The sequence below is a fragment of the Hypanus sabinus genome, chromosome 28, assembly GCF_030144855.1.
Source record: "Hypanus sabinus isolate sHypSab1 chromosome 28, sHypSab1.hap1, whole genome shotgun sequence".
In the NCBI taxonomy this organism is placed as follows: domain Eukaryota; kingdom Metazoa; phylum Chordata; class Chondrichthyes; order Myliobatiformes; family Dasyatidae; genus Hypanus; species Hypanus sabinus.
In genome coordinates this window covers 46178873-46198865 of record NC_082733.1, presented here as the reverse complement: position 1 = coordinate 46198865, position 19993 = coordinate 46178873, and the positions used below count along the sequence as shown (strand labels likewise).

General features: G+C 42.3%; 2 protein-coding genes across 2 annotated transcripts in view; one reads left to right on the top strand and one right to left on the bottom strand.

Annotated features, from left to right (window-relative positions):
• The window catches only part of ints14 (integrator complex subunit 14), a 146077-nt gene extending 137883 nt beyond the window's left edge, over positions 1-8194 (top strand). Inside the window, exon 13 of the mRNA XM_059953155.1 lies at positions 8169-8194. Within this exon, the coding sequence (XP_059809138.1) occupies positions 8169-8179 (11 nt within the window). The 3' untranslated portion in view covers positions 8180-8194. The remainder of the gene's footprint in view (positions 1-8168) is intronic.
• hacd3 (3-hydroxyacyl-CoA dehydratase 3) overlaps positions 1-19758 on the bottom strand; it is a 113435-nt gene extending 93677 nt beyond the window's left edge. Inside the window, exons 1-3 of the mRNA XM_059953157.1 lie at positions 19662-19758; positions 19550-19631; positions 16396-16438 (exon numbers count right to left, since the gene is read on the bottom strand). Coding sequence (XP_059809140.1) covers positions 16396-16438; positions 19550-19631; positions 19662-19678 — 142 coding nt within the window. The 5' untranslated portion in view covers positions 19679-19758. The remainder of the gene's footprint in view (positions 1-16395; positions 16439-19549; positions 19632-19661) is intronic.
• Between the last annotated feature and the right edge of the window lie 235 nt (positions 19759-19993).

The window sequence follows — 19993 nt, the reverse complement described above, 5'->3', positions numbered from 1 at the left end:
CATTCAAAATCTCTCCCATCTCCCTCGGCTCCACACATAGCTGACCACTCTGATTCTCTAAGGGGCCAATTTTATCCCTCACTATCCTCTTGCTTTTAATATAACTGTAGAAACCTTTCCGATTTACTTTCACCTTATTTGCCAAACCAACCTCGTATCTTCTTTTAGCTTTTCTAATCTCTTTCTTAAGATTCCTTTTACATTCTTTATATTCCTCGAGCAATTCCTTTACTCCATGCTGCCTATATCTATTGTAGACATCCCTCTTTTTCCTAACCAAATTTCTAATATCCCTTGAAAACCATGGTGCTTTCAAACCTTTAACCTTTCCTTTCAACCTAACAGGAACATAAAGATTCTGTACCCCCATAATTTCACCCTTAAATGACCTCCATTTCTCTATTACATCCTTCCCATGAAACAACTTGACCCAATCCACTCTCTCTAAATCCCTTTGCACCTCCTCAAAGTTAGCCTTTTTCCAATCAAAAATCTCAACTCCAGGTCCAGTCCTGTCCTTCTCCATAATTATATTGAAGCTAATGCTATTGTGATCACTGGACCCAAAGTGCTCCCCAACACACACATCTGTCAGCTGACCTATCGCATTCCCTAACAGGAGATCCAACACTGCCCCATCTCTAGTCGGTACTTCTATGTATTATTGCAAAAAACTATCCTGCACACATTTCACAAACTCTAAACCATCCAGCCCTTTTACAGAATGAGCTTCCCAGTCTACGTGTGGAAAATTAAAATCTCCCACAATCACCACCTTGTGTTTACTACAAATATCTGCTATCTCCTTACACATTTGCTCTTCCAACTCACGCTCCCCATTAGGTGGCCTATAATACACTCCTATCAGTGTTACTACACCTTTCCCATTCCTCAATTCCACCCAAATAGTCTCCCTAGAGGAGCTCTCTAATCTATCCTTCCAAAGCACCGCCATAAGATTTTCTCGGACAAGCAATGCAACACCTCCTCCTCTGGCCCCTCCTACTCTATCACACCTGAAGCAACTAAATCCAGGAATATTTAGTTGCCAATCACACCCTTCCTGCAACCATGTTTCACTAATAGCTACAACATCATAATTCCAGGTATCAATCCACGCTTTAAGCTCATCCACCTTTCTTACAATGCTCCTAGCATTAAAATAGATACATTTAAGATACTCTCCACCTCCTCCTCTCTTTTCCTCCAAACAGTAGCCAAGATGTGGGGTTGAGATTGCAAAGGGAGCTGGAAAAAGCACGTAATAAGGGTAAAGACACAATTGTAATGGGGGAATCAATATGCAAGGGAATGGGGAAAATCACTTGTCAGTTCGCAAGACAGGGATTTGTTGAATGCCTATGCGATTGCTTTTTAGAGCATCTTGTGCTTGAGCCTACTCAGGGAGAGGCCATCTTAAATTGGGTGTTGTGTAATAACTCAGACCTTATTAGGGAACTTAATATAAAGGAACCTTTAGGAGGCGATGATCATATGAGTGAATTCATATTGTGATTGGAGAGGGAGAAGCACAAGTCACATGTATCAGTATCGCAAAAGAATAGAGGGAATTACAGAAGCATGGGAGAGGTGCTTGACCATGTATATTGGAGGAGAATACTGGCAAGGACGGTGGCAGACCAGAGATGGCTGAAGTTTCTGGAAATAGTTCGCAAGGCACTTGATTCTGGGATGGTCCCAGAGGACTGGAAGATTGCAAATGTCACTACACTCTTGATGAAGGGAGGAAGGCAAAAAAAGGAAATTATAGGCCAGTTAGCCTATCTCAGTGGTTAGGAAATTGTTGGAGTCAATTATTAAGGTTGAGATTTTGGGGTACTCAGACACTCATGATAAAATAATGATAAAATAAGTCAAAGTCAGCGTGGTTTCTGTAAAAGGAAATCTTGCCTGACAAATCTGTTAAAGAGTTCATCAAGGAAGTAACAAGCAGGGTGGACAAAGGATTGGATGTCACTTACTTGGATTTTCAGACAGCATTTGATAAGGTGCCACCCATGAAGCTGCTGAACAAGATAAAATCCTATGGTATTATAGGAAAGATACTGGCATGGATAGAGGAATGGCTGACAGGCAGGAGGCAGCAAATGGGAATAAAAGGGTCCTTTTCTGGTTGGTTGCCAGTGACTAGTGGTGTTCCTCAGGAGTACGTATTGGGACTGCTACTTTTCACATTGTTTATCAATAATTTGGATAATGGAATTGATGGCTTTGTGACAAAGTTTGCAGACGAGATGAAGATAGGTAGAGGGGTAGGTAGTGCTGAGGAAGCAATGTGATTGCAGCAGGACTTAGACAAAATGGAAGAATGGGCAAAAAAGTGGGAGATGGAATACAGTGTTGGGAAATGTATGATAATGCATTTTGGTAAAAGGAACGATAGTGCAGACAATTATCTAAATGGGGAGAAGGTTCAAACATCAGAGGTGCATAGGGACCTGGGAGTCCTCGTGCAAGGCTCCCAGAAGGTTAATTTACAAGTTGAGAGTAGTTAAAGGCGGCAAATGCAATGTTGGCATTTATTTCAAGGGGAATAGAATATAAAAGCAAGGAAATAATACTGAGCCTTTATAAGATACTAGTCAGGCTGCACTTGGAGTACCGTCAATGGTTTTGGGCCCCATATCTAAAAAAGGATGTGTTGTCATTGGAGAGTACAGAAGAAGTTCACAGATGATTCCAGAAATGAAGGGGATAACATATGAGGAGCTTGGGGCCAACTTTGGGGCCTGTACTCATTGGAATTTAGAAGAATGCATGGGGATCTCATTGCGAACTACCGAACTACTGAAAAGAGGATGCTGTCCAAGTTGCATGCCATCTTGGACAGTGACTCCTATCCACTCCATAATGTACTGGTTAGGCATAGGAGTACATTCAGCCAGAGACTCACTCCACCAAGATGCAACACTGAGCGGCAAAGGAAGTCATTCCTACATGTGGCCATCAAACTTCACAACTCCTACCTCGGAGTGTCAGACACCCTGAGTCAATAGGCCGGTCCTGGACTTATTTCCACTTGGCATGATTAACTTATTATTATTTAATTATTTATGGTTTTATATTGCTATATTTCTTCACTATTCTTGGTGCGGCTGTAATGAAACCCAATTTCCCTCAGGATCAATAAAGTATGTCTATCTGTCTGAATGTTGAAATGACTAAGTGGGGTAGATACAGAGAGGATTTTCCTATGGTGGGGGTATGCAGAACTAGAGGGCACAGACTCAAAATTGAGGGTTGACCTTTTAGAACAGAGGCAAGAAGGAATTTTATTTAACCGGCGGGTAGTAAACCTGTGGAATGACTGCCACAGACAGTGATGGAGGCCAAGTCTGTGGGTATACTTAAAGCAGAAGTTGATCATTTCCTGATCAGTCAGGGCATCAAAGAATATGGCGAGAAAGCAGATATATGGGGTTGAATAGGATCCGGGATCAGCCATGATGGAATGGCAGAGAAGACTCAATGGGTTGAATGGCCTAATTCTGCTCTTACGTCTTATGGTCATATTTGGTCTGCTTCTAGATTAATAACCATGGTCAAATGTCTTTTGTTTAAGTCTAATCTCAAGCGCAGCAATCAAAGGGAAAAGTCATGTTGTCATCATAGCTCAGAGAATACCTGACTCTGCCTGAAAGTACATAAAGTGGGCCAATATCTTAGTTGGGCTATGGGCTAGAAAAGACAAGATCATTCAAAAGGTCAAATTATGAATTTTAACCCATTGAATATCATAGAAACATAGAAAACCTACAGTACAATATAGGCCCTTCAGCCCACAATGTTGTGCCGAACATGTACTTACTTAGAAATTACCTAGGGTTACCCATAGGTATTTTTCTAAGCTCCATGTGCCTGTCCAGGAATCTCTAAAAAGACCCTATCATATCTGCCTTCAACACCGTCGCCAGCAGCCCATTCCACGCATTCACCACTCTCTGTGTAAAAAAACATATCCCGATATCTCCTCTGTACCTACTTCCAAGCACCTTAAAACTGTCCCCTTCGTGTTAGCCATTTCAGCTCTGAGAAAAAGCCTCTGACTATTCACTCAATCAATGCCCCTTATACACCTCTATCAGGTCACCACTCATCCTCTGCCATTCCAAGGAGAAAAGGCCAAGTTCACTCAACCTATTCTCATAAGGCATGTTCCCCAAACCAGGCAACATCCTTGTAAATCTCCTCTGCATCCTATCTATAGTTTCCACATCCTTCCTGTAATGAGGTGACCAGAACGGAGCACAGTACTCCAAGTGGGGCCTGAGCAGGGTCCTATATATATTACCTCTTGGCTCTTAAACTCAATCCCATGGTTGATGAAGGCCAATGCACCATATGCCTTCTTAACCAGTCAACCTGCGCAGCAGCTTTGTGTGTCCTTTGGACTCGGACTCCAAGATCCCTCTGATCCTCCACACTGCCAAAAGTCTTACCTTTAATACTATCTTCTGCCATCATACTTGACCTACCAAAATGAACCACTTCACACTTATCTGGGTTGAACTCCATCTGTCACTTCTCAGCCCAGTTTTGCATCCTATCAATGTCCTGCTGTAACCTCTGACAGCCCTCACACTATCCACAACACCCCTAACCTTGGTGTCATCAGCAAATTTACTAACCCATCCCTCCACTTCCTCATCCAGGTCATTTATAAAAATTACAAAGGGGTCCCAGAACAGATCCCTGAGGCACAGCACTGGTCACTGATCTCCATGCAGAATATGACCCGTCGACAACCACTCTTTGCCTTCTGTGAGCAAGCCAAATTCTGGATCCACAAAGCAATGTCCCCTTGGATCCCATGCCTCCTTACATTCTCAATAAGCCTTACATGGGGTACCTTATCAAATGCCTTGCTGAAATCCATATACACTACATCTACTACTCTACCTTCAACAATGTGTTTAGTCACATCCTCAAAAAATTCAATCAGGCTCATAAGGCACAACCTGCCTTTGACAATGCCATGCTGACTATTCCTAATCATATTATGCCTCTCCAAATGTTCTTAAATCCTGATTCTCAGGATCTTTTCTATCAACTTACCAATTACTGAAATAAGACTCACTGTTCTATAATTTCCTGGGCTATCTCTACTCCCTTTCTTGAATAAGGGAACAAAATCTGCGACCCTCCAATTCTCCGGAACCTCTCCCATCCCCACTGACGATGCAAAGATCATTGCCAGAGGCTCAGCAATCTCCTCCCTTGCCTCCCACAGTAGCCTGGGGTACATCTCATCTGGCCTTGAGAGACTTATCCAACTTGATGCTTTCCAAAAGCTCCAGCACATCCTCTTTCTTAATATCTGTATACTCAATCTTTTCAATCTGCTGTAAGTCATCCCTACATCACCCAAGATCCTTTTCCATAGTGAATACTGAAGCAAAGTATTCATTAAGTATCTCTGCTATCTCCTCCGGTTCCATACACACTTTTCCACTGTCACACTTGATTGGTTCTATTCTCTCACGTCTTATCCTCTTGCTCTTCACATACTTGTAGAATGCCTTCTCATGGCCCCTTCTGGCTCTCCTAATTTCATTCTTAAATTCCTTCCTGCTAGTGTTATAACCTTCTAGATCTCTATCATTACCTAGTTTTTTGAACCAATTCATACCCCAATTCACAGGGGAACTACATCACTGCATGATCAAAGTATGGGAATTATACTAGCTAACACTGTTCTATAGTAGTGAGTGGCAATAATGCGTGGGCCAGGCCTGGAAATAATATACTTCTTCAATCCAAATTTCTCATGATATGCCAAATAGAGGGGTGTCACAATGCTTTTCAAAAACTATAACATGCTTCGAGCGAAGTCTAAGAGAACAGAGGGTTAGCAAGAGATGAAATAATTACGTGATCATTGTAATCAATTAAGAGGCACTGAGGATCAAATACTTATGTCATTCATTTCTTTTTTTTGTCATTTATTTTTTATTGAAGTTCATCATCAAACAAACATTTCCATAAGATGTGTTTGTGTGAGGTACACACTTATAGCAAAGAGTGGAAAGAAAAAACAAGCAAAAGGAAAGAACTATGTACACGTAGGGAGTGATCTTTTTTTTACAACAGATTCATTGATTTGTGAGAATAAAATCAGGCCTATGAGGCATTATGTAGTTAAACCACTTTTCCCAGTATGAATCAAATTGTTCCAAATTGGATAAAATTCTCTTACGTTTGATTGGATTTAATAGCCTGTTGACATTAAAAGAAATTAATTTTACCTTGTCCTTAGCCATCTGTATTTATCTGTCAATGTATCACTGAAATTAGAATAAAATTTAATCGATCTACTCGATAAGAACCAAGAAACGCAAATAATAACAAAAATGGCAACGAATGTGTGATTCCAAGGCTGAGGTCTCTAGTAGATGACCGTGCGTTGAGCTAGAGGAAATGTCTAGCTGTGGGGGATAACCCCTCCTACTTGTGAGTTGAGGGCCCCCATTGCAGTATCCATAAAAGTCAGTGAACAAATCCATTACACAGAAAAGATTTCCCTGTGTATTCCTCCTATACACACACACACACTACACATTTATATATTCTCATTTTGGCGGGGAAAAAGGAGTAAGTGAGCGAATAAAGAATAACAACTAAGGAATATAAAATCGAGTATTTCTCGAGATAGGTATATTACCGTGTACTTTTGCTTCCGTTTAGCTTCTCAACATTTTTAAAGTTAGCCAAACCTTATGGCTCCTCTGAAGGGGGTGAGGACTGTATTTGGGAAACTCCCGGTCTCTTCCTGACATACTTCTCTCGGCCTCCTCCCATCTCCTGCTTTCGCGATTCTTGCACTATTTCCCAAGCGGAGCAGGATAATTCCTCAGCCAGGTTTTCCCTCGTTTTGGTCACGCTGATGGGCAATCCTCTGGCCTTCATGTCTGTAGTTGCGTCTTCCACTGTTTGGTACAACTGCGTCCCATTGTCATAAAACACTCAAAGTTTAGCAGGATACGGAGTTTGAAATCTAATCTTTTTTTGCTTTAGTACTTGCTTTACTTCAGAGTATTCTTTGCGTTTCTGCAGGACTGTGGCAGAGATAATCTTGGTTGAAATATACTAATTTATTGTTGATAAACACTCTCTTCTTACCCCAGGCCCTTCGTAGAATCTCTGCCCTGGTGCTGTACCAAAGCAATTTAATTATTATTGAGTGTGGCTTTCTATCCCGGGTAGGTTTCGGGACTAACATGCAGTGGGCTCTTTTGACTTCTAGCTCCATAGCTGAGGGAAGATCCAGCGCATCCCGCAGTAACTTTCCGACAAACTCCATCATAGACGAGCCCTCCGCTCCTTCAGGAACGTTGTAGATTCTGATATTTTTCCATTGTGATCTTCCCTCCAGGTCAAGCATCTTGGTGATGTAATATTTTTATTGTCTTACTCAGTATCCATTCCACGTTTTGAACGTGATCTTCCACCTTCTCAATTCGAGTCTCTGCCACCGCCATTTTTTGAATGACGCTGGCAAGCTCTGACTTACTATCACAGAGCTGCTGTTTTATATCTTTCTGGAACTCCATTATTTTTTTCAGGATTTCGAACATATTCCCCGCTTCACCTGAACGAGGCCCAGTGCCCGCCTCGCTACGCAGTCAGGTAGGAGAGCTGCTCGCTGCACTCCTCTCGGCCGCAGGCTCCGCAGTGTCGCTTTTTTTATTTCCATTCCTTTTCCCCATTCTTGTCCCTCTTTTTAGTTCAAATATTTTTCGATAAATATTATATTTGATGGGTTAATGGGGCTTAATACGCGTTTTTCTGGAGGAGCTTGTGATTTAAGCTGCCATTCTCGACGATGACGTCACCAAAACCCCCACTCATTCATTTCTTAAAGTAAGCCTGTAACCTGTCAGCGCCTCTCCTTTCCACTGAGCACCCCCCATCCCCTTTATCCCCCCCCTTAGAAACTCCCACTGAACCCAGGGGTTGATATCACCCACTTTGGGAACCTCTGATCTAGGTGGACAACCCAATAGGAACTGAAAGGCTCTGCACATTCACTTCAGTCTAATTCCTGGGATTCACAAGTTAATATCATAAGACCATAAGGTTCAAGGTAATTATATTATATGTACTTTTATATGTCTCCATATACAACTCTGAAATTCATTTTCTTCCAGGTATTCAGTAAATCGAAGAAATATAATAGAATTGATGAAGACCATAGCCACCAAGATGGACAATCAATATGCAAATCACAATAAGTTGTGTAAATACAAGAAATAAAAAAATAAGCAAGCAATAAATATTCAGAATATGAGATGAAGAGTTCTTGAAAGTGGCTTGTGGGAACAGTTCAGTGATGGGGTGAGTGAAATTGAAAGAAGTTATCCCCAATGATCCAAGAGCTAAATGTCTGAAGGGTAATAACTACTCCTGAACCTGGTGGTGTGGGTCCTGAGGCCCCTGTACCTTCTTCCTGATGGAAGCAACTAGAAAAGAGCATGGCCTGTGTGATGGGGGTCCTTAATGATGGATGCTACTTTCCTGCAACAGCGCTCTGTGTAGATGTGTTCAATGATGGGGAGGGCTTTAGTTGTAATGGACAATGCTGTATCCACCACTGTTTGGAGGATTTTCCATTCAAGAGCATTGGTGTTTCTATACCAGGCCATAATACAACCAGTCAATGTGCTCTCCACCACAACTATAGAAGTTTGTCAAAGTTTTAGATGGCATTCTGACTCTTGCCTGGGCCTGGGATAGAGCCTCTGAAATTATAACACCCAGGAATTTAAAGTTGCTGACTCTCCCCACCTCTGCTCACCAATAAGGACTGGCTCATGGACCTCTAGTTTTGTCCTCCTGAAATCAATAATCAGCTCCTTCATCTTGATGACATCAAGTGAGAGGTTGTTGCTGTGGTCCATAGTTTGAAGATTGAACGAGTAATCTGGTGCTTCACTGTCTCAAAGAAGATTCCAGGAGGCAAGCAGCCACGAGGCCTGGAAGCTTAGAATCAGCGAACAAGCCCATGATTGACGCCATTTCTCGCCAATTAAAGCGTTGAGGAAGATTGAAACGTCAAGGCAAATGCAGAAGGTGAGCGTGTATTCAGTGCCATCTGCCAGTATCTCATTCCCTGCTTCCAGAGGTTAAGGCTGGTGTGGCAGTCTCTCCCTCTCCCTCCTTACCTCAATGCTGTCAGAAGATGATACCAAAGATCTGGGTCTACAATTCGTCAATTAGTTTGTAGTTCCCTTGGACTCTTTCAGTTTAATGTTTTCTATTCTGTGTTTTTGCTTGTTGCTACTTGTTGCCATTTGCACAATTTCTTGGTTTTTGCATGTGGGAGGGGGATGTTGATGTTTTTCTTTGAACCATTTCTTTGAATGGTTTTCTTTTGATTTGTGGCTGTCTACAGAAGACAAATCTCAAGAGTTGTATATTGTATACCATGGCATGCAAAAGTTTGGGCACCCCTGGTCAAAATTTCCATTACTCTGAAAAGCTAAGCGAGTAAAAGATGACCTGATTTCCAAAATGCATAAAGTTCAAGATGACATATATCTTTAATATTTTAAGCAAGATTGCCTTTTTATTTCTTTCTTTTAGTTTCAAAATAACAAAAAAGGAAAAGGGCCTGAAGCAAACGTTTGGGCACCCTGCATAGTCAGTACTTAGTAACACCCCCTTTGGCAAGTATCACAGATTGTAAACGCTTTTTGTAGCCAGCTAAGTCATTCAATTCTTGTTTGGGGGATTTTCACACATTCTTCCTTGCAAAAGGCTTCTAGTTCTGTGAGATTCTTGAGCCATCTTGCATGCACTGCTCTTTTGAGGTCTATCCACAGATTTTTGATAATGTTTAGGTCAGAAGACTACAAGGGCAATGGCAAAACCTTCAGCTTGCGCCTCTTGAGATACTCCATTGTGGATTTTGAGGTGCGTTTAAGATCATTATCCTCTTGTAGAAGCCATCCTCTTTTCATCATCAGCTATGTTACAGACAGTGTGATGTTTGCTTCTAGAATTTGCTGCTATTTAATTGAATTCATTCTTCCCTCTACCAGTGAAATGTTCCCCATACCACTGGCTGCAACACAAGCCCAAAGCATGATCGATCCACCCCATGTTTAACAGTTGGAGAGGTGTTCTTTTCATGAAATTCTGCACCCTTTTTTCTCCAAAACATACCTGTGCTCATTGTGGCCAAAAGGTTCTATTTTAACTTCATCAGTCCGCAGGAGTTGTTTCCAAAAGGCATCCGGCTGGTTTAGATGTTCCTTTGCAAATTTCTGACGCTGAATTTTGGCCACAATGAGCAAAGGTCTGTTTGGATTAAAAAGGGTGCAGAATTTCATGAGAAGAACACCTCTCCAACTGTTAAGCACGGGGGGGTGGATCGATCATGTTTTGGGCTTGTGTTACAGCCAGTACACGGGTAACATTTCACTGGTAGAGGGAAGAATTAATTTAATTAAATAGCAGCAAATTCTGGAAGCAAACATCACACCATCTGTAAAAAGCTGAAAGCTGACGATGAAAAGAGGATGGCTTCCACAACAGGATAATGATCTTAAACACACCTCAAAATCCACAATGGACTATCTCAAGAGGCGCAAGCTGAAGGTTTTGCCATGGCCCTCACCATCCCCCAACATAAACATCTTCAAAACTCTGTGGATAGACCTCAAAAGAGCAGTGCATGCAAGACAGCCCAAAAATCTCACAGAACTAGAAGCCTTTTGCAAGGAAGAATGGGTGAATATCCCCCAAACAAGAATTGAAAGACTCCTAGCTGGCTACAAAATGCATTTACAAACTGCGATACTTGCCAAAGGGGATGTTACTAAGTACTGACCATGCAGGGTGCCCAAACTTTTGCTTCGGGCCCTTTTCCTTTTTTGTTATTTTGAAACTGTGAAAGATGGAAATAAAAAGGTAATCTTGCTTAAATTATTAAAGATATATGTCATCTTTAACTTTATGCATTTTGGATATCAGGTCATCTTTTACTCCCTTAGCTATTCAGAGTAACAGAAATTTTGACCAGGGGTGCCCAAACTTTTGCATGCCACTGTACATACTTTGATAATAAATGTACTTTATAACCATATAACAATCACAGCACGGAAACAGGCCAACTCGGCCCTCCTAGTCCGTGCCGAACTCTTAATCTCACCTAGTCCCACCTACCCGCACTCAGCCCATAACCCTCCACTCCTTTCCTGTCCATATACCTATCCAATTTTACCTTAAATGACACAACTGAACTGGCCTCTACTACTTCTACAGGAAGCTCATTCCACACAGCTATCACTCTCTGAGTAAAGAAATACCCCCTCGTGTTTCCCTTAAACTTCTGCCCCCTAACTCTCAAATCATGTCCTCTCGTTTGAATCTCCCCTACTCTCAATGGAAACAGCCTGTTCACGTCAATTCTATCTATCCCTCTCAAAATTTTAAATAGCTCGATCAAATCCCCCCTCAACCTTCTATGCTCCAATGAATAGAGACCTAACTTGTTCAACCTTTCTCTGTAACTTAAATGCTGAAACCCAGGTAACATCCTAGTAAATCGTCTCTGCACTCTAATTTATTGATATCTTTCCTATAATTCGGTGACCAGAACTGTACACAATATTCCAAATTTGGCCTTACCAATGCCTTGTACAATTTTAACATAACATCCCAACTTCTGTACTCAATGCTTTGATTTATAAAGGCCAGCGTTCCAAAAGCCTTCTTCACCACCCTATCTACATGAGACTCCACCTTCAGGGAACTATGCACTATTATTCCTAGATCTCTCTGTTCCTCTGCATTCCTCAAAGCCCTACCATTTACCCTGTATGTTCTATTTGGATTATTCCTGCCAAAATGTAGAACCTCACACTTCTCAGCATTAAACTCCATCTGCCAACGTTCAGCCCATTCTTCTAACCGGCATAAATCTCCCTGCAAGCTTTGAAAACCCACCTCATTATCCACAACACCTCCTACCTTAGTATCATCGGCATACTTACTAATCCAATTTACCACCCCATCATCCAGATCATTTATGTATATTACAAACAACATTGGGCCCAAAACAGATCCCTGAGGCACCCCGCTAGTCACCGGCCTCCATCCCGATAAACAATTATCCACCACTACTCTCTGGCATCTCCCATCTAGCCACTGTTGAATCCATTTTATTACTCCAGCATTAATACCTAACGACTGAACCTTCTTAACTAACCTTCCATGTGGAACTTTGTCAAAGGTTTTGCTGAAGTCCATATAGACTACATCCACTGCCTTACCCTCATCAACATTCCTCGTAACTTCTTCAAAAAATTCAATAAGGTTTCTCAAACATGACTTTCCACGCACAAATCCATGCTGGCTACTCCTAATCAGATCCTGTCTATCCAGATAATTATTAATACTATCTCTAAGAATACTTTCCATTAATTTACTCACCACTGATGTCAAACTGACAGGTCTATAATTGCTAGGCTTACTTCTAGAACACTTTTTAAACAATGGAACCACATGAGCAATATGCCAATCCTCCGGCACAATCCCTGTTTCTAATGACATCTTAAAGATCTCCGTCAGAGCTCCTGCTATTTCTACACAAACTTCCCTCAAGGTCCTGGGGAATATCCTGTCAGGATCCGGAGATTTATCCACTTTTAAATTTCTTAAAAGCACCAGTACTTCCACCTCTTTAATTGTCATAGGTTCCATAACCTCCTTACTTGTTTCCCAAACCTTACACAATTCAATATCCTTCTCCTTAGTGAATACCGAAGAGAAGAAATCATTCAAAATCTCTCCCATCTCCCTCGGCTCCACACATAGCTGACCACTCTGATTCTCTAAGGGACCAATTTTATCCCTCTCTATCCTCTTGCTTTTAATATAACTGTAGAAACCTTTCGGATTTACTTTCACCTTATTTGCCAAACCAACCTCGTATCTTCTTTTAGCTTTTCTAATCTCTTTCTTAAGATTCCTTTTACATTTTTTATATTCCACGAGCAATTCCTTTACTCCATGCTGCCTATATCTATTGTAGACATCCCTCTTTTTCCTAACCAAATTTCTAATATCCTTTGAAAACCATGGTGCTTTCAAACCTGTAACCTTTTCTTTCAACCTAACAGGAACATAAAGATTCTGTACCCTCATAATTTCACCCTTAAATGACCTCCATTTCTCTATTACATCCTTCCCATAAAACAACTTGACCCAATCCACTCTCTCTAAATCCCTTTGCACCTCCTCAAAGTTAGCCTTTCTCCAATCAAAAATCTCAACTCTAGGTCCAGTCCTGTCCTTCTCCATAATTATATTGAAGCTAATGCTATTGTGATCACTGGACCCAAAGTGCTCCCCAACACATACATCTGTCAGCTGACCTATCGCATTCCCTAACAGGAGATCCAACACTGCCCCATCTCTATTTGGTACTTCTATGTATTGTTGCAAAAAACTATCCTGCACACATTTCACAAACTCTAAACCATCCAGCCCTTTTACAGAATGAGCTTCCCAGTCTACGTGTGGAAAATTAAAATCTCCCACAATCACCACCTTGTGTTTACTACAAATATCTGCTATCTCCTTACACATTTGCTCTTCCAACTCACGCTCCCCATTAGGTGGCCTATAATACACTCCTATCAGTGTTACTACACCTTTCCCGTTCCTCAATTCCACCCAAATAGTCTCCCGAAAGGAGCTCTCTAATCTATCCTTCCAAAGCACCGCCATAAGATTTTCTCGGACAAGCAATGCAACACCTCCTCCTCTGGCCCCTCCTACTCTATCACACCTGAAGCAACTAAATCCAGGAATATTTAGTTGCCAATCACACCCTTCCTGCAACTATGTTTCACTAATAGCTACAACATCATAATTCCAGGTATCAATCCACGTTTTAAGCTCATCCACCTTTCTTACAATGCTCCTAGCATTAAAATAGATACATTTAAGATACCCTCCACCTCCTCCTCTCTTTTTATCCCTAACAATGCATTCAAATTTATTATCCTTTTCTTTCTTCTCCCCTACTTTCTTCTCTCGGGCTGAGCGCATCCCTTCTCCATCACCTGCCTTTCCTCCCTCACACACTGTCTACTTACTTGCTCTACTGGTGAACTAACCTCCTCTCCCATAGTTTCCTCAAATTGATTCCTGCCCCCCCCCCATCTTACTAGTTTAAAGTCTGCCTTGTAGCCCTAGCAAACCTCCCCGCTAGGATATTGTTCCCCCCAGGATTCAAGTGTAACCCGTCCTTCTTGAACAGGTCACACCTGCCCCAGAAGAGGTCCCAATGATCCAGAAACTTGAATCCCTGCCCCCTGCTCCAATCCCACAGCCACGCATTCATCCTCCACCTAATTCCATTTCTACTCTCACTGTCGCGTGGCACAGGCAGTAATCCCGAGATTACTACCTTTGCGGTCCTTCTTCTTAACTGCCTTCCTAACTCCCTATACTCTCGTTTCAGGACCTCTTCCCCTTTCCTACCTAAGTCATTGGTACCTACATGTACCACGACCTCTAGCTCCTCACTCTCCCACCTCAGGATATCTTGGACGCGATCAGAAACGTCCCGAACCCTGGCACCAGGGAGGCAAATTACCATCCAGGACTCCCGATCACCTCCACAGAACCGCCTGTCTGAACCCCTGACTATCGAGTCCCCTATTACTATGGTCCTCTTTCTTCTATCCCTACCCTTCTGAGCTACAGGGCCGTCCTCTGTGCCGGAGTCCCGGCCACTGTCACTTCTACCAGGTAGGCTGTTGCCCCCAACAGTACTCAAACATGAGTACTTATTGTCAAGGGGTACAGCCACTGGGGTACTCTCTAGTACCTGCCTCTTCCCCTTCCTGACCGTGACCCACCTATCTGCCTCCCGTGGCCCTGGAGTGACCACCTGCCTGTAACTCCTCTCTATCACCTCCTCACTCTCCCTGACCAGGCGAAGGTCATCGAGCTGCAGCTCCAGTTCCCTAACTCGGTCCCTCGGGAGCTGCAGTTCGGCGAACCTGGCGCTGATGTGGACGTCCAGGAGGCTCGGAGACTCCAGGACCTCCCACATCCGACACCGAGAACAACAAGCTGCCCTCACACTCATACTTCCCGAATAACTGAAAATAACAAGAACCAAAAGATAAGCTTACTGTGCCCTCTTCCGCCTAAGCCCCCTGAGCCCAAGCTCTACACTCTGCTCCCAGCTCACTCCGCTGCCCGCAAATGAAGCTGCCCGCTTCTTAAGGCTGCGTTCTTTTTATATCTTCCCTCCTTCCCAGGCCTCCTTCATGCGCCTGCGCAGTCCCGCCTCTCAGAACTCCGATCTGAGAAGCAATTGGACAATTTGAAAATGGCCGCCACTGCACTTCCTCTCAAAACCTCGCTGTCCTCTTCCAAAAGAGAACTACTTCACTCAGTCTCTCCTTTTTATATCTTCCCTCCTTCCCAGGCCTCCTTCACACGCCTGCGCAGTCCCGCCTCTCAGAACTCCGATCTGAGAAGCAATTGGACAATTTGAAAATGGCCGAACTTAAATAAGTGCAAACTTGAACAGACTGTTGCTTCACAAAAGGTAATTACTGGACTTTTACCAAAAACTGTTGAAATGTTCCAGCTAAGATAATGAAACCCTACTTTTTCATAATTTACACTAAAAATGTTACAATTGCATGGATTGTCCTAAATAAACTCTTATTACATGCAATTTCCTGCAAATTCTTCCAATTATAAATTCTTGTCAACGTTTATCAGAAATTAATGTTAAAACAAGGACTTTATAAAGCTGTCACTGCCATGTCTCATGTTTCTCAAGTTGTACTGAATAGCTCCAACTACCTCTGCTTACCAATTTATACAAACTTCGTACTATGTTTGCTTTTTAAGAATAACATTAAATGAATTGCATAGAAATGACGATGTACATAACAGTGGCCCACTCAACTGCATTGCCAAACTCTCACCTTAAGAGTTAGGCTAAACCTATTTTAGAACAAGGTGAAGGATGCTTTTATAGTAACAAGAATTTTAGTTATGATGACCTTTGACAGTAAAAAGTTTTATTCTGTGTATTTTGTATTGTATTTGAATTATGTGTATTTGTATTTTAAATCACATGCATTAAGTTTTAGATTTATTATCTACTGTGAGTATTTTATATTGTGTTTAACTCTATGTAGTGTGGTGCTGTGCATCTTCAGCTCTGTGATGGTCTTACCACTACACAAATGAAGTTTCTCACAGAAAATAAAGTGAATTGAATTGAATTGATTTGATTTTGACTTCTACTAACATAAAAGGAAATGAGTTTGCAGATGCCTTAACATGGAATTGTTCACAGCACAGAAAAAGCCCATTTAGAAGTTAAAATCTTACCTCTGAAGAAAAGAGAATTTTCAATTATCTTGATGTCAAGTTTCTGTTGATACAGAAAACAATTAAAAGGGATAGGATTGTTTAAGATTTACTATTTCTCACAATTTTACAGAAAAAGCAAATGTGCTACAATATTCTCTCTCACGAATAAATATTGAAGCAAAGTATTAAGGGCCTCCCCTACCTCTTCAATTCTAGACATGTTTCCTCTTCTATCCCTGATCAGTCTTACACTCATTCATCATCCTCCTGGTTCTTCACTTATGTGTACAAAGCCTTGGGGTTTTCCTTAATGCTATTCATCAAGGCATTTTCATGCACAATTCTAGCTCTCTGGAATCCATTCATTAGCTTTTTCCTGGCTACCTTGCAACTCTCCTGACCTCTGTCTGATCCTTGCTTTCTAAACCTTAAGTAAGCTTCTTTCTTCCTATCCATTGCACCAAAGAGTTGCCAATAACATTAGGGAAGTGGAAGACCCCTATGACAACCCTGTTATTTTTGCATCTTTCCAAAATCCAACTCTTGTTCTGTTCCCCAGCATTTCTTTTGTCACTGGGTGTCTCAATACTCTTAATAGAGTGATTACTCCCTTCCTGTTTCTGACTTCCACACACACTGACTCAAAAAGACAATCCAAACATCTTGTTCCTGAAACTTCTTGCATAAAATAAGCACACTTCAACCCATTCCACTAATGCAATTTTTCTCTATCAACTACCTATTGTTCCTCACAGACTCTATATATGCTGTATCTACCTGTACACCAACTGCCCCATCCTCTATCACTTAGGTTCCCACCCCCTGCAAAACTAGCCTAAACACTCATTTGATGTGTTTCATAATTCTGGTTCTGTAAAAACAAAAAACAAATACAAAATGCCTGTTTGTTCATTTAACCAAAAATCATACATATACAGCTAATACTGTATACAATTTTCACAAAGTGAGACCAACCAGCATTTTATTATTAAAATGTGCAGCTTGGAAGCAGGCAACTGAGCCCAAAAAATCCATATTAGTGATCATGTCTACACAAGCAGTGGTTGTAATCTCTAGCACTTAGAGGAAAAGTTTTTTACTTCCAAATTAGCAATTTTCAGCAATGCTTTACACACCTTTCAACACAATCCTTCACAATACATCAACATCATTTTGAGACTAAGAGACTGCAGGTCTGAGTTGTGGAGCATCACCTAAAAATCTACAGGAACCTAGCAGGTCAGGCAGCACCTATGGAGGAAAATAGACAGTTGACTTCTTTGGTGCCTGAACTGCTGAGATGCTGCAGCTTTTTATGTGCTGCTCAACATTATTTTGATGTCACACAACTGTAACTAGAAGAACACAGTGACACAGACAACCAGAAGTGAAATATCATCACATCAGAGATAAACAAGATCAGCACTCATTTCAGATATGTAGTAAAATGGCTTATGACAGAGCCTCTCAATAATGGTTTCAAACTGACTAGATACTTCTAGCAGTCATTCAATATATCGGTAAATTGGTTTTATTATAGTATATGCACTGAAATACAGCGAAAAACTTTGTTTTGCATGGCAAAACATAAACATCATTTCATAACATCAGTACGTTGAGCTTGAAGAGAAAAGCAATAATAGAATGTAGAATAAAATGTTACAGTTGCAGAGAAAGTTCAGTGTAGGCATATAGCAAGGTGTCAGGCTATGAAGTGGTCAATTATGATGTTAAGAGTCCATCTTATTGTATATAACCAGTTAACTGTGGAACAGAAGCTGTTCTGTGCATTCAGGATTTATATCTTCTGCCCAATGGGTGGGGCATATGGATAGAGAATGTCCAGGGTGGATGGGGTTATTGATTATGCTGGCTTCTTTACAGAGATAGCACAAGTGTAGAGAGGGTCTATATAGAGGGGAGGTTAATTTCTGTGATGTTCTGAACTGTGTCCACAACTCTACAGTTTTTTTGTGGCTTCAGAAAGAGTAGTTGCCACACCAAGCTGTGATGTACAAATAGGATCTTTCTATGGTGCATCTATAAAAATCTGGTGAGGGGCAATGGGAACATGGTGAATTTCTTTAGCCTCCTAGGGAAGCAGAGGTGCTGGTGCGCTTTCTTACCCAAGAATGGACCATGACAGGTTACTAGTGATGTTTGTTTCTAGGAATTTGAAGCTCTCAACCCTTCTCTCATCATTCATCCTTCTTTCAATTTATATTCAACACCTGCCAAAAAAAATGACCTCACCAATACCACTTTGTCTAAAATATAATTGTGCACAAAGTAACTTTCCAGAATGTTCTCTGTCACTAGTGTCATCAAACAGAATATATTATTTATAGATCATTATAAGTGAGTGTGCAGCTGGCATTGCAGTTTTATCTCATGTTGCAAGCATAGGGTTACAGCATTGTACTAGCTTGTTCTGGCTCATTCACCCACAAACTGCAAGCAGTTCCTGGAGCAACAACTGTTACATCACCTGCCCACAGAGCTCTGACCCACCTCCACCTTCCTGTCCACCACAACCACTTCATCTACCTCAATAAAAATGTCCATCCTGACCCATCTCCACCTTTTCACCTATCCCAACCACTCCATCTAGTTTAATCAGAATGTCTGTCCTGTCCCACCTCTACCATCCCATCGACCCCAACCACTCCATCTACCTCAATCAGAATGTCCGTCCTGTCCCACCTCTACCACTCCACCTACCTCAATCAGAGTGTCCGTCCTGTTCCACCTCTACTTTCCCATTCACCCCAACCACTCCATCTACCTCAATCAGAATGTCCATCCTATTCCCCCTTCACCTTCCCGTCCATCTCAACCACTCCACCTACCTCAATCAGAATGTCCATCCTATTCCCCCTTCACCTTCCCGTCCATCTCAACCACTCCACCTACCTCAGTCAGAATGCCCATGTCTCACCTTCACCTTCCCGTCCATCTCATCCACACTATCCACCCTACACACCGACACACCTCTGCCTTCCCATTTACCCCGATCAGAACGACCACCTACACACACCTTCCCACCACCTCACCCGCTGCCAGGCCTGCTCGCGGTGCCCCCAAGTTAATCATTACCGGGCCCTTTCCCCGCCGACCCCCATCTCACCGTGTACGCGCGCCGATAACCCCTCCCCCAGCCCGTCCGCTTCACCTGCACATCACTTAGGTCCACCCTGAGGAACAGCTCGCCATGCCTCTGCGCCCAGTAGACGTGCGGAGTCAGGCTCAGGCTCAGGCTCTGGCCCTGGCTCTGGCCCTGGCCCTGGCCCTGGCCCGGCATCTCGCAGCACAGCCCCACCGGAATCCGCGTCCTCGCCGCTGCTGTTTTACTGGAACAATCGGCACGACTGACGTACGCGTCACGCGAAGTGGGTGCGCGCACGCTCTAGGACGCTGTGGCAGTCCCTTCCCCGAAAAGCTTTTGTTTTAGTCGATGTTGAAACGGAACAAATGTAGTAACCAATCTGCTCATAGCAAGCTGGCAGCGGTAATGAACAGATAATCTACTTATAGTGACACAGGTCGTGGGATAAATATTAGCTGGTCAACAAACATTAGATCAGATCAAAATCAAGTTTCATACCATCGGCATATG